Here is a 12670-nt window from a genome sequence, read left to right on the forward strand (position 1 = left end):
GGTGTGGTATAGGCTTTGACTGATAGATTATCCTCTAGTCCCAAAAGCTAGAATATACAGGCCCAGAAGCTAAAAGGAGAAGTAGGATTGACCAATGCAATGGGTTCAGTGGCATGCTTATAATCCCAGGGATTCAGGAAGCTGAGGCAAGAGGATTTCAGGTTCTAGGTTAGCCTCAGCAACTTAGAAAGACCCTGTCTCAAAAAAAAAAAAAAAAAAAAAAAAAAAAGGACGTAGCTCAATGCAAAAGTACCTTAGGATTCAATCCTTAGTACCAAAAAAAAAAAAAGATTGACCTCCTTTTCCCATCACTTCTAATAAGTCATTTATGCTTTTCATCTGTATATCTCTAGGGTCTGTTGTATTTAAAAGTCTGCATTCTGGGATGGTTTGTTAAGGGAATGCTAGCCTTGGGTATAGTAATTATTCCATTGAATCTAAAACTGTGTTGTCACTAGTTATTATTTTCAGATCATCAGATATAATTCTCAAGAATTTGCCTTCTAGTACCACCTAAGAGACATTAAAAACAAGACCTAAAGGGTAAAACTATTTCCAATAATCATGCCCAAGAACAAGAGCCAAGAATATTTATAAAATGTTCAGCATCTAATAAGCTAAGGTTCAGAATGTTTTCAATCCAAAATTATCAACAATGCAACGATGCAAGAAAATATGATCCAATAATGAGAAAATTAATTTAAATCAATCAGAGAAGATACACACAATATAATTGGTAAGTAAGGACTAAAATAGTTAAAAGTCTATTTAAAAAAATTTTTTTTAGTTGTAGATGGACAGAATACCTTTATTTTATTTATTTCTGTGTGGTGCTGAGAATGCAGTGCCTTACACATGCTAGGCAAGCACTCTACCGTTGAATTACAACCTCAGCCTTAAAACTGTACTTCATTTGTTTAAGAAGCTAGAGGAAACATTGAACATGTTCAATAGGGAAAGACAAAACAGTGAACTTTGAGGGAGAAAAACTAATTTTATTTTTTAAAATCTTTTTTTAAATATATATATTAGTTGTAGATGGACACATATCTTTATTTTTATTTATTTATATGTGGTGCTGAGGATCAAACCCATGGCCCCACGCATGCAAGGCAAGCACTCCACTACTGAGCTACAACCCCTAAAAACTTCTTTTATATTTTTTTCTGGTGCTGGAGATCAAATCCAGAGTCTCACAAATGCTAGGTAAGCATTCTGCTGTTGAATTATATCTTCAAAATATGTTTTTAAAACCTTGTTTAGAGGCTTGCCTGACTGGGGAACCAGGAGAAATAATACTAGGCTGCCCAGTCACAACAAATACAGACACAAGAAAGAGGTGTCCCTTATGAGTATATTTGTTAACACACATGCATACACTTAACACTGAATGGAGAGGGAGGATGAGACAAAAAGGACATCCTGGTAGCTCTGACAAGGGGTGGAATAGGAACAACAATGTTTGTGTTGAAAAGTAGGTTGGATGTAGTGAACAACAGATTATATATTAGAAGAAACAAATAGTGATATGACTAAAATATCATAAAAATTCTGGGAAAAAGATGAATAGAGCATCAACAAGGTATGAGGAAACTTGAAGAGAATATAATTGGAGATCCTGAAAAACAAAAGATAGGAAGCAAAGACAAAGTTTTGAAAAAATATTAGAAAAACATCTCCAAATTTTGTGAAAACTATAATAGTCATTTTTACTTTTTAAGTCTCTAAAAGAGAACTATTTAAAGTAAAAAATAGCCTGGCATAGTGGTACATTCCTGTAATCCTAGCAACTTGAGAAACTGAGGCAGGAGGATCTCAAGTTCAAAGCCAGCTTCAGCAATTTGGAGAGACCCTATCTCAAAAAGAGTAGAGGATGTGACTCAGTAGTTAAGCACCCCTGGGTTCAATCCCCAATACCAAATGAATAAATATATAAATAAAATTAAGTAAAAAATAGCACTGTGTTGTGGGGTTTATAATCTATGTAGAGGTACAATATATGACAGTAATAGCACTAAGGCTATGAAGGGAAAAATGGAATTATGGTCATATGTCACTTAACAGTAGTGATACATTCTGAAAAATGTATTATTTGGTGATTTTGTCATTGTTAAACATCAAAGTGTATGCTTACACAAACCTAGAAGGGATAGCCTACTAAACAAACACCCAGGTTCTACAGTTTAGTTTATTGCTTCTTCTAGTCTGCAAACCTGTGCACCATGAAATTGTATGTAGCACAATGGTAAGTATACATGTATCTAAATAAACATTAAAAGGTACAACAAAATGTGGCATACGAGATTAAAAGGCCATATCTATATAGGATACTTACCATGAATAGAGCTTGCAGGACTATAAGCTACCTATACTGGGTGAATCAGGAAAAGTGTGGAGAGTAAATGTGAAAGATATAATAAATATGTTCTCTGGATATAATGGAATTAAATTAGTAACATAACAGAAACGGGTTATTTGGTGTTAAAATTTAGATCTGGAATGTCCCCCAAAACTCATGTGTTGGAAGCATGGTCCTCAGAGAAGCAAAGTTCAGAGGTGAGGCTTTAGGCAGTAATTGTTATTATGAGGATTCTGAACCCATCCATCAAGCTAAATGGACTACTAGAAGGTAAGACTTAGTTGGAGGAATTAGGTCTTTGGAGGCCCGTTCCACAAGTTGATCTTATCTCCAGCCCCACCCACAAGCTTCCCAGCTGCCATGAGCAGCTTTCCTCCATTTTATCTTTCTGCCATGATATGTCTACCCTGGAGCCAGTTTGACCATGGACTGAATTTTGTGAAACTGAGCCAAAATAAATCCTTTCTCTGCAAAATTGTTCTTTTCAGGTATTTTGGTCAGTGTTGAAAAGCTAACTAATCTGGAAAATCCCTACATTTTAAAAAAATTAACATACTTGTAAATGAATTATGGGTCAAATAACTTAAAAGGAAGTTATTAGTAATTTTGTACTAAATGAAAATGAAAACTACATATGACTATATGTATATGTATATCCTAGTGCAATATATATAGTCATATGTAGTACTAAATACCTATATTAGAAAAGAAGAGGGGTCTTAAATCAGTAACTTAAGCCTTTACTCTAAAAAGTAGAAAATAAAGAGTATATTGCTTCCCAGTGAAAGCAGAAGGGAAATGTTAAAGATCACATAGTGAATATTAATGAAACAGAAAAACAGTAGAGAAAATCAGTGAAATTTAAAAACTGGTTTTTTGAGATGGTTAACAAAATTGTGTAAATGCTAGATTGATTTTTTAAAACATACATATTACCAATATTAGGAATAAGACACATAACATCACTAAGGATTGTAAGATTATTAATAGAATATTAAAGAAAAATTTTTAAAGGTTTTTAATTGTAGATAGACACAACACCTTTATTTTTATGTGGTACTAAGGATCAAACCCAGTGCCCCCCACACGCGAGGCAACTATGCTTTCTACATCTCTATGGCTTATAGATGTTTCCCTTAAGATTCAGTATTTCTCTCTATCCTAAACCCCTGTTGCACAGGTATGCACCACTGCACACAGCTGAATTTTTTACAAGCTTTTAAAGCTTTTTAATAAGCAACTCTGACTCTACTACTGAGCTATACTCCTAGCCCCTAAAGAAATGTTTTAAACTACGTTAATGCTAATAAATTTGACAACTTCAAGTGTGGAGCTTGGGATATAGCTCAGTGCTGGTGTGCTTGTCTGGTATTTAATTGGTAATTTGATATTCTATACAAACTCTTCTGGAAATTTTAAAATTTAAATACTTACCAATTAGCAGGATATAGTAGCACATACCTGAGATCCAAGCTACTTGGGAGACTGAGGGAGGAGGATCGCAATTTAAGACCAGCCTCAGCAACTTAGTAAAACCGTGTCTTAAAATAAAAAATGAAAGAGGCTGGGAATGTAGCTCAGTGTTAAAAGCACCACTGAGTTCAGTCCCTAGTAAAACAATTCTTTGATTTTATGGCTTCAGTAAATTTGGAGGCAGGGAATGAAAACCTATGAAATAACATACCGTACTAAGATTTAAGATCCAAGCTAAATCTATTCCACCCACACCCTAGAATTGAACCCAAGGCCTTGCACATGCTAGACAATTGCTTTACCACTGAGCTATATTCCCAGCCCTGCTGAATGTTTCTTGATATCAGAAGTATTTTTGTAATGCAGGCATTTCATTAACTTCCTGTACAAAATGCCAATTCTCTCATTTTAAATGAACTAAATAGAAATATGCCACAGACTAGAAGGAAATCAACTAAGTGTTTAGTCATTTAGTAAATAAATGCATTTCTCAGTGTGTTTTTCTAGTCTGGCCATAATTCCATTCACTTGATTAAGTTTGGATATCCTCATATATTGTGATTCATTTGCGATTTAATAGCTTCAGAATTTTACAAGAGTCTCTGTGTCTATAGTATTTAGGAAGATGGAGGCTTTCATTCAAGTAATTTTCCCTTGAGTAGAGACCTCAATAAGCCATTTCCTTATCTTGATAGAAAATCTGTTCATTAAGAGAACAGATCAAGGGGCTGGGTGTGGCTCAGTGGTAGAGCCTGGCACGTGCAAGACCCTGGGTTCGATCCTCAGCACCACATAAAAATATATAAGTGAAATAAAAGTATTGTGTCCAACTACAACTAAAAAATATTTTTAAAAAAAGAGTACAGATCAAGGGCTGGGGTTGTAGCTCAGTGGTAGAGCACTTGCCTAGTATGTGTGAGGCCCTGGGTTCAATTCTCAACACCACATATAAATAAAAGTCCATCAACAAGTAAAAAAAAATTTTTTTAAAGAGTATAGATCAAATTTTATTACTAGAAAAGTGTGTGAATATGGTAAGCCATGCAAACAGTATTTGATATATCTGAATTTTAGTAAAATAAAAGTATTTTGACAAGCATTTCTTTTTCTATACTGGAAATTGAACCCAGATTTGCTCTACCACTGAGCTGCATCCCCTATCCTTTTTAAATTCTTTAAGTCAGTGCCTTCGTTGCCCCAATTGCCCTTGGGCTTGAGATCTTCCTGCCTCAGCTTCCCTAGTTTCTAGGATTACAGGTTTCACAGGAGAAGAGATGTCTCTGAGAAGTACCCAGAGGAGAGGGGGAACTCAACTCAGGACAAGTGGGATTCTTGGCATACATAACAGAAAAGAATTTCAACACAAACCAGTCAAAGGCATAGACAGGTTTATTTAGGAAGGTAAGTACAAATTCAAGGGAGAATGTGGGCTGTCTAGAGTGAGAAGCAGCTCTGACTTGGTTTGGGGGTCCGATATTTATAGAAGGGCTATATCAGGAGCTGAACTGGAGGTGGATACAAGGTGAAGCCACACAATTTGATGCCAGTTTTCCCTGCACTGGTGTATTTCCCTTGTTTTAAAAAGGCCTGGTCCAAGGGCATATTGCTCAAGATTTATAACTATGCTTTCTACATCTGCATGGCTTATAGGTGTTTCCCTTAAGATTCAGTATTTCCCTCTATCCTGAACCCCTGTTGCACAGGTATGCGCCACTACACACAGCTGAATTTTTTACAACCTTTTAAAATTCATTTGACATATATCATCATGATGGGTATGCTTATTTTTTTCACACTTTTCAAATGTGTTAGGGATCAGAGTAAGCTTCCCAAGTATGTCACTTTTGCATGAGAATTATTTTGAGCTGAAATCAATTGAGGAACAGCAGATGCAACAGAAAAAAGTTCTAAAAAACAGAACAGATGGTTCCCCTTTGTAGAGGAAATTTCTATTTACATAGAAAATTTCTATTTGTAAACATACCAGAAAGAGGACACCACCTTTGGAGAAAACTCCTATCACCTGAGATGACTTCAGTCTGCATAATAAAACTTACTAAATAATGCTTATTTAGCTCACATTTCCTACTTTCCTTCCTCCAACCTACTCTCTACTCCAAGTCCCAAATCCCTTTCTTCACACATCATTAAAATGTTAGCTCCATGGTCTGTAATTCTCCATGGTCTGTTATTCTCTGTGGACTTTCACAACTTTTCTATGAAGCTTTCATGTGCATATGAAGTAAACCTTTTATTCTTGTTAATATTTTTTAATTTATTCATTTTTAAATTAATTTTTAACATGCAGTGGAATGCATTACAATTCATATTATACATATAGAGCACGATTTTTCATCTCTGGTTCCATACCAAGTATATTCACGCCAATTCGTGTCTTTATACATGTACTCTGTATAATGATGTCCATGACATTGCACCATCATTTCTACCCCCATGCCCCCTCCTTTCTCCTCCTACCCCTCTGCCCTATCTAGAGTTCATCTATTCCTTCCATGCTCCCCCTCCCTATCCCACAATGAATCAGCCTTCTTATATCAGAGAAAACATTCATTCAGCATTTGGTTTTGGGGGATTGGCTAACTTCACTTAGCCAATCTTCTCCAGTGCCATCCATTTACCTGCAAATGCCATGATTTTATTCTCTGTTATTGCTGAGTAAGTTAACCTTTGTGTATATATGCCACATTTTTAAAAATCTATTTATCTACTGAAGGGTATCTAGGTTGATACCATAGTTTAGCTATTGTGATTTGTGCGCTATAAACATTGGTGTGGCTGTGTCCCTGTAGTATGTTGTTTTTAAGTCCTTTGGGTATAGAACCAGAAGAGAGATAAGTGGGTCAAATGGTGGTTTTATTGCCAGTTTCCCAAGGAATCTCCATACTGCTTTCCATATTGGCTGCATTGATTTGCAGTATCACCAGTGATGTATTTTTCCCCAAACCTCGCCAACACTTATTGTTTGTATTTATAATAGCTGCCATTCTGACTGGAGAGAGATGAAATCTTAAGAGTAGTTTTGATTCTCATTTCTCTAATTGCTAGAGATGATGAACATTTTCTCATATACTTGTTAATTGATTGTATATTATCTTCTGAGAAATGTCTCTTCAGGTCCTTGGCCCATTTATTGATTGGGTTATTTGATTGTTTTTTGTTTGGTTGGTTGTTTGTTTGGTTGTTTTTTTGTTTTGTTTTGTTTTGTTTTTTTGGTGTTTAGTTTTTTGAGTTCTTTATATACCCTAGAGATTAGTGCTATATCTGATATGAGGGGTAAAAATTTGCTCCCAAGATATAGGCTCTCTATTCACCTCACAGATTGTTTCTTTTGCTGAGAAGAAACTTTAGTTTGAATCCGGCCCATTTATTGATTCTTTTTTTAAAATTTATTTTTATTATTTTTTAGGTGTAAATGGACACAACACAGTGCCTTTTATTTTTATGTAGTGATGAAGATCAAACCCAGGTACTGCCCATGCTAGGTGAGCGCTCTACCACTGAGCCACAATCCCAGCCCCCATTTATTGATTCTTGATTTTAATTCTTGTGCTACAGGAGTCTTATTAAAGAAGTTGGGGCCTAATCCCACATGATGAAGATTAGGGCCTACTTTTTCTTCTATTAGACTCAGGGTCTCTGGATTAATTCCTAGATCCTTGATCCACTTTGAGTTGAGTTTTGTGCATGATGAGAGATAGAGATTTAATTTCATTTTGTTGCATATGGATTTCCAGTTTTCCTAGCACCACCTGTTGAAGAGGCTCTTTTCTCCAATGTATGTTTTTGGCACCTTTGTCTAATATAAGATAATTGTAATTTTGTGAGTTAGTCTCTGTGTCCTCTATTCTGTACCATTGGTCTACCAGTCTATTTTGGTGCCAGTTACCATACTATTTTTGTTAGTATTGCTCTGTAGTATAGTTTTTTTTTTCTGTTTGTTTAATTTGTAGATTTCCAGCCACTAAAATGTAAGAAAATAGAGGAAAAGACTTTACCTCCCCTATAAATGTTATTTTGACCTGTTGAATTTATTGCACAATGGTTGTTTTTTCATGCACAGTCTACTTTCTTTTTCTGCCCTGTGTGATACTATAGACTACTACCATGCCTTGATGGCTCTCTCATCTCTTCTCAAATTTTCTAATGCCTTTCTACCTCAGATAATTCTTAGCTTGGGTTCCTTCAATGCCTAAGATGTTGTAGTGATTTCCTTGGACCTCTTCTTTTCTCTCTGGTGTACTTGCCTTACCCATTCTGTGGCTTCATTAATAGACATTGATCCTGGTATGGTTTGGGTGAATGTCCCCCAAAGGTCTGGTTCCCAGGGTGGTGGTATTGGGAGGTACTAGGGACCTTTAAGAGGTGGGACCTAGTGGGAGATCATTTGGTCATTGAAGGTATGCCCTTGAAATGGATTGGGAAAACCTAATCCTCTCTTTCTGTTTTGTGGCTTGAAATGTGACTGCTCACTGATATACAGTACAATATGCTGTACTCACCAAAGACCCAAACAATAAATGCCTGATCTTGGACTTGACCCTCTAGAACTGTGAGCCAAAATAATCCTTTCTTTTCTTCATATGTAGCCTGTGCCTGGTATTCTATTACAGTGATAAAAGTCTGACTAATACAAATCTCTGATATATTTCTTAAATTTCAAACCAACTTGAACTCCAGCTTTTTTTTTAACTCTTTTCTGAACACTTCTATCTAGATATACAAAACACCAAATACCCATTCCTCTTTCTACAACCTTTTCTTAGTTAATGGTGTCAGTATCCAACCCTTTTCCCAAGCAGGAAATCCCAGTGTTATCCTCAATTCCTCCTTCTCTTACTTCTCTCATATTCAGTCCCTGAATATTTCAGAAATATCTTCAGTCTAACCCATCTTTTCCATCCTCTTTGCTATTGCTCCAGGTTAGGGTTATATCCTCTTTCACCTAGACTATCCACAAACAGCCTGTTAACTGGTTTCCTTCCTTACTCCCTCTGATCTAGTCCATCCTCTATAGCACCAGAAGTGTAACCTGTGTTTAAAAGAGTCTTGTCAGTTCCAGAGCTTGTTTTTGCCATATATCCTCATCAGTTTGGGTTGTTGAAGCTGCATCAAACATAATCACTATACTGATCACTAAAAATATAGTAAAGAATAAAATGGATGGTTTTTACTGTCACAGTTAATAGCAAATCCACAGGTTGTGGGGAAAAACTGTATGTAAGGACATTACACCTTGAGTGTTTATAGATATTTTTCCTAAAGATCTTTTTCTCAAAATGCGTTTTAAGATCCATATGTAGAAAACACAAATAGCCACTAGAGGGCCCCATCACTTACATAATGACTGTTAATAGCCTACATTTTCTTTCTCTGAAAAATCAAATGTTCTTGGTAAACTCCTTTTTTGTTTCTTTGGTCCCAGGGATTGATCTTAGAGTCACTTTACCACTGAGTTACATCTGCAGCCCATTTTATTTTTTGAGACAAGGTCTTGCTAAATTGTTTAGGGTCTTGCTAAATTGCTCAGGCTGATCTTAAACTTGTGATCCTCCTGTCTCAGCCTCTTGAGTTGCTGGATTGGTAAACTCTTTATTAAGTATGTTTGTGTTCTCTCATTTGTGATGTGTAGTAATATATAAACATGAAACTAGAGATAGCTGTGGTCACATATATTTCTTCCTAGTGTAAAAAAATGTCTTCTGTGGTCTTTATCATAAAGCAAAATGACTAGTTCAAAATTAAATTTCTTTCCCAGCTTTTCTTTCCTTGCCCGTCTGCCACTTTTTCAAAATTCTTAGTGGTGAAGTTTATCATGTTGTTTTATCACTCAATTGAATGGCTCTAATTATATTAACTAATTTTTAAGTGGTGAGAGTTCTTCATCCATTCTCTTTCTGTTTTTTGTACCTTCCTTCTTCTTTCCTCATATATTCCACAAGCATTTTCTCTTTTTATATTCTTTTTTTTTAAAAAAAAATTCACTCCTGAAAGCACTGCTACAAGAAATGGCAAGATCATGCTATACAGACCTTTAGGAGTAAGAAAAGCCAACTTAGGAGTTAGATGGAAACAGAATCTGCCTTTTTAGTATAACTTTGTTGTGGGACTGGTCTTCCACAGTGGGCTTAGGTGAATGAGGTTCTTCATCAGTGGGACAGAAATGAAGCCTCTCAGAGCCTTCCTAGACTGGGAGATAAATAGGGTGAATGGTTCTAAGAATCTAAAAATGAAGCTTACAGTAATGTACTATGTTAAGTGAATGAGAAAAATCTATTACTAATGTAGAGATAAGATCAGAGTCTGTAAACTCAAGCAATTGTAAGAAAATGCCACACTGATAAGACCTAAAATCATTTTGATCATGTTTCATTCTTGAAATAATGTCACAAAAGTAGTTTTGATGTAATATATAGTTACTTCCTCTCACCATCCCCATATCAATCCATCAGCAATCTGTGGCAGCCCCATCTGCAAAGTAGAACCTCTTCTCACCACTGTGACTGCTACTACAAGTCACCATCATCTTTTGCCTGGGTGACTGTAATGGCCATCTTCTCATTTTCCAAGTTTATACTCTTGCCTACTATAGAAAAGCCAGAGAGAATTTTTTTTAAAAAATCACATCTCCATCATACTTAAAATCCTGTGATAATTTTACATTGTCATTAGAACGAAACTGAAGTTTTTTTTTCCAAAGCCCTCCACCTGGATGGCTTTCTAGCCTCATCTCCTACCACTCTCCCCTTGTTTACTGCACTCACACTCAATTACATGGGCCTGTATTATAGCCCTCATTTAATGCCAAATGCATTTCATCCTCAGGATTTGCTGTTGTTTCCTATGTTTGTAATGTTCTTCCCACAGATCTCCTCCATGGCTGACACCTTTACTTCATACGCTTCTCAGAGTTGTCAGTGCATATGTTGTCTTAGATACCCTCACCATCCTGTCCAAAATATTCTGCCCACTTACCACACACCTTCAATGGCATCATTCTATATATCATTACCCTGTTCTATTTCCTCATAGAATGTGCTGTAATTTGAAAATATTTATTTGTCCATATTTTTGGGGGTCCCTTCTCACTACAAAGAACAAGACTCTCATGTGTTTTACTCATACCTGTATCCCCAGAATCTGGCATATAGAGGTATTCAACAATTATTAAATAAGTAAAAAATCGAATGGATAAATGAGTGGGAAGACATGAAAGGCAGTTTGTAACAATACTTAATGTCATCTAAGCTGTGACAGAGGTAACCAGCCAAGGAAATGGAACATGAAGATAAATAGCTAGTTGCTGGATACTTTTTATATACCTTGATCTCAGTAAGATTACATTTTTATCATCCAGATCTTGAATAATTAGTTAAGTACCTTTTATATAAGAAATCTCATTTTTAAATATATAATGCAACCAAGTTTTATAAATATTTGCAACGATGGAGTATTTTATTTTATTTTATTTTTTAAATTTTTTTTAACATGTCCAAAGAATCCTTATTCCTTTTTTAATAGCCTCTTATGCTTTCTTGCCAGATGCCTTCAGAGCAGGTGCTTTCTGGGCTGGAGCTTTCTAACTCTTCTGAGCTTTTGGAGGTGGCGCTGCCTTCTGGCCTGAGGCTTTCTGGGAAGGAGCCTTTTGGGCCGGAGCCTTCTTGCCTGCTGGAGTTACCTTTTTTGCTGGAATTTTAGCTTTAGCAGCAGCAGCAGCTGCTACTGCAGCTGCAACTGCAGCCTTAGCAACAGATGCCTTTTGAGGAGAAGCTTTCAGGATAGCTGCCCTCTGAAGCTTCTTAATTTCATTCTTGATTATTTTGTTCCTCATTTTCTTCGCCTTAATTACTTCATAACGATCAAAATCAGTCATCTTGGCTTTCTTTTCTCTGGCTTCAATCTTCTTGACCCATCTTGTGGCTTCCCATTTTGTATTGATATCTGCCTTCTGCCAGGCTTGCCGAACATACTTCTGGCAAGCACTGTCAGGAAACTTGAGGATGAAATCAATGAGCTGCATACATTTGAAAGGCATGGCCTGTCTCCTTACCTCAGTGCAAGGTCCATCAACCAAAGCCCTGTTCTGATCAATAACATCTACAATTGCTACCAGCTTTCCAGCATGAGGCCCAAAGGAGGTGTAGGCCACCTGGCCAACCTCCACAAAATGCCTGAAAACCATGTTGGAGGCATAGGACAAGAAAGGAGTATTTTATTTTAATCCAACTTAAAATTACAATGTCTATTAAAAATGTCCAAATAAACAACTCACATCACAAAAATATATCAATTTTTGGCCTTTATGTTTTTAAGACATTGTAAACTCAGTAAAATGAAGCAATGGCAAGAATATCTGCTATAAATCTGTTGTGTAACTTGGTATAAGATAAATCTACTAAATGTGAGTTTACCTAAGTAGAGTTCAAAAAAAGCAGCCAGTGGTTCCCAGAAAAAAATTCAACTAAATAAACAAGTGAGCAAGCAAAGACAAAGAGAACATTGGGACTGGTCCATGGAAAAGGTTAGGAGTGAAAATTCTCCATTAAGCCTGTGGTTCTCAGATAACAGTGGAGCTTGTATAATTTACATAAAGAACGTTCTAAAAAATAAATCATAGTTCATTTCAATACAATGTTATTTAAGTGTGGCTTATAATACAATTGATCATGACATCTCTATTTTCCCCGCCTTTGGGCAGTACTGGTGATGGAACCCAGGGCCTTGCACATGCTAGGCAAGTACTGTACCACTGAGTCAAACCATCAGCTCTGGATGATATTCCTAAACCTAAGAATCAATATTAAATAGAATAATCATATG

At 36.1% G+C, this 12670-nt stretch overlaps 1 protein-coding gene across 1 annotated transcript; it reads right to left on the minus strand.

The window, feature by feature from the left end:
- Positions 1-11327: 11327 nt before the first annotated feature.
- Positions 11328-12035, minus strand: LOC101955203 (large ribosomal subunit protein eL14). The gene has a single exon (XM_040289114.2). The coding sequence runs from the start codon at positions 12030-12032 to the stop codon at positions 11430-11432; it is 603 nt and encodes a 200-aa protein (XP_040145048.2). The 5' UTR covers positions 12033-12035; the 3' UTR covers positions 11328-11429.
- Positions 12036-12670: the final 635 nt, after the last annotated feature.

Source organism: Ictidomys tridecemlineatus, chromosome 11, assembly GCF_052094955.1.
Source record: "Ictidomys tridecemlineatus isolate mIctTri1 chromosome 11, mIctTri1.hap1, whole genome shotgun sequence".
Classification (NCBI taxonomy): domain Eukaryota; kingdom Metazoa; phylum Chordata; class Mammalia; order Rodentia; family Sciuridae; genus Ictidomys; species Ictidomys tridecemlineatus.

What these genes read in the sequence shown, in the direction of transcription:
- LOC101955203 (XM_040289114.2), bottom strand. Translation starts at nt 12,032, where the DNA reads ATGGTTTTCAGGCATTTTGTGGAGGTTGGCCAGGTGGCCTACACCTCC.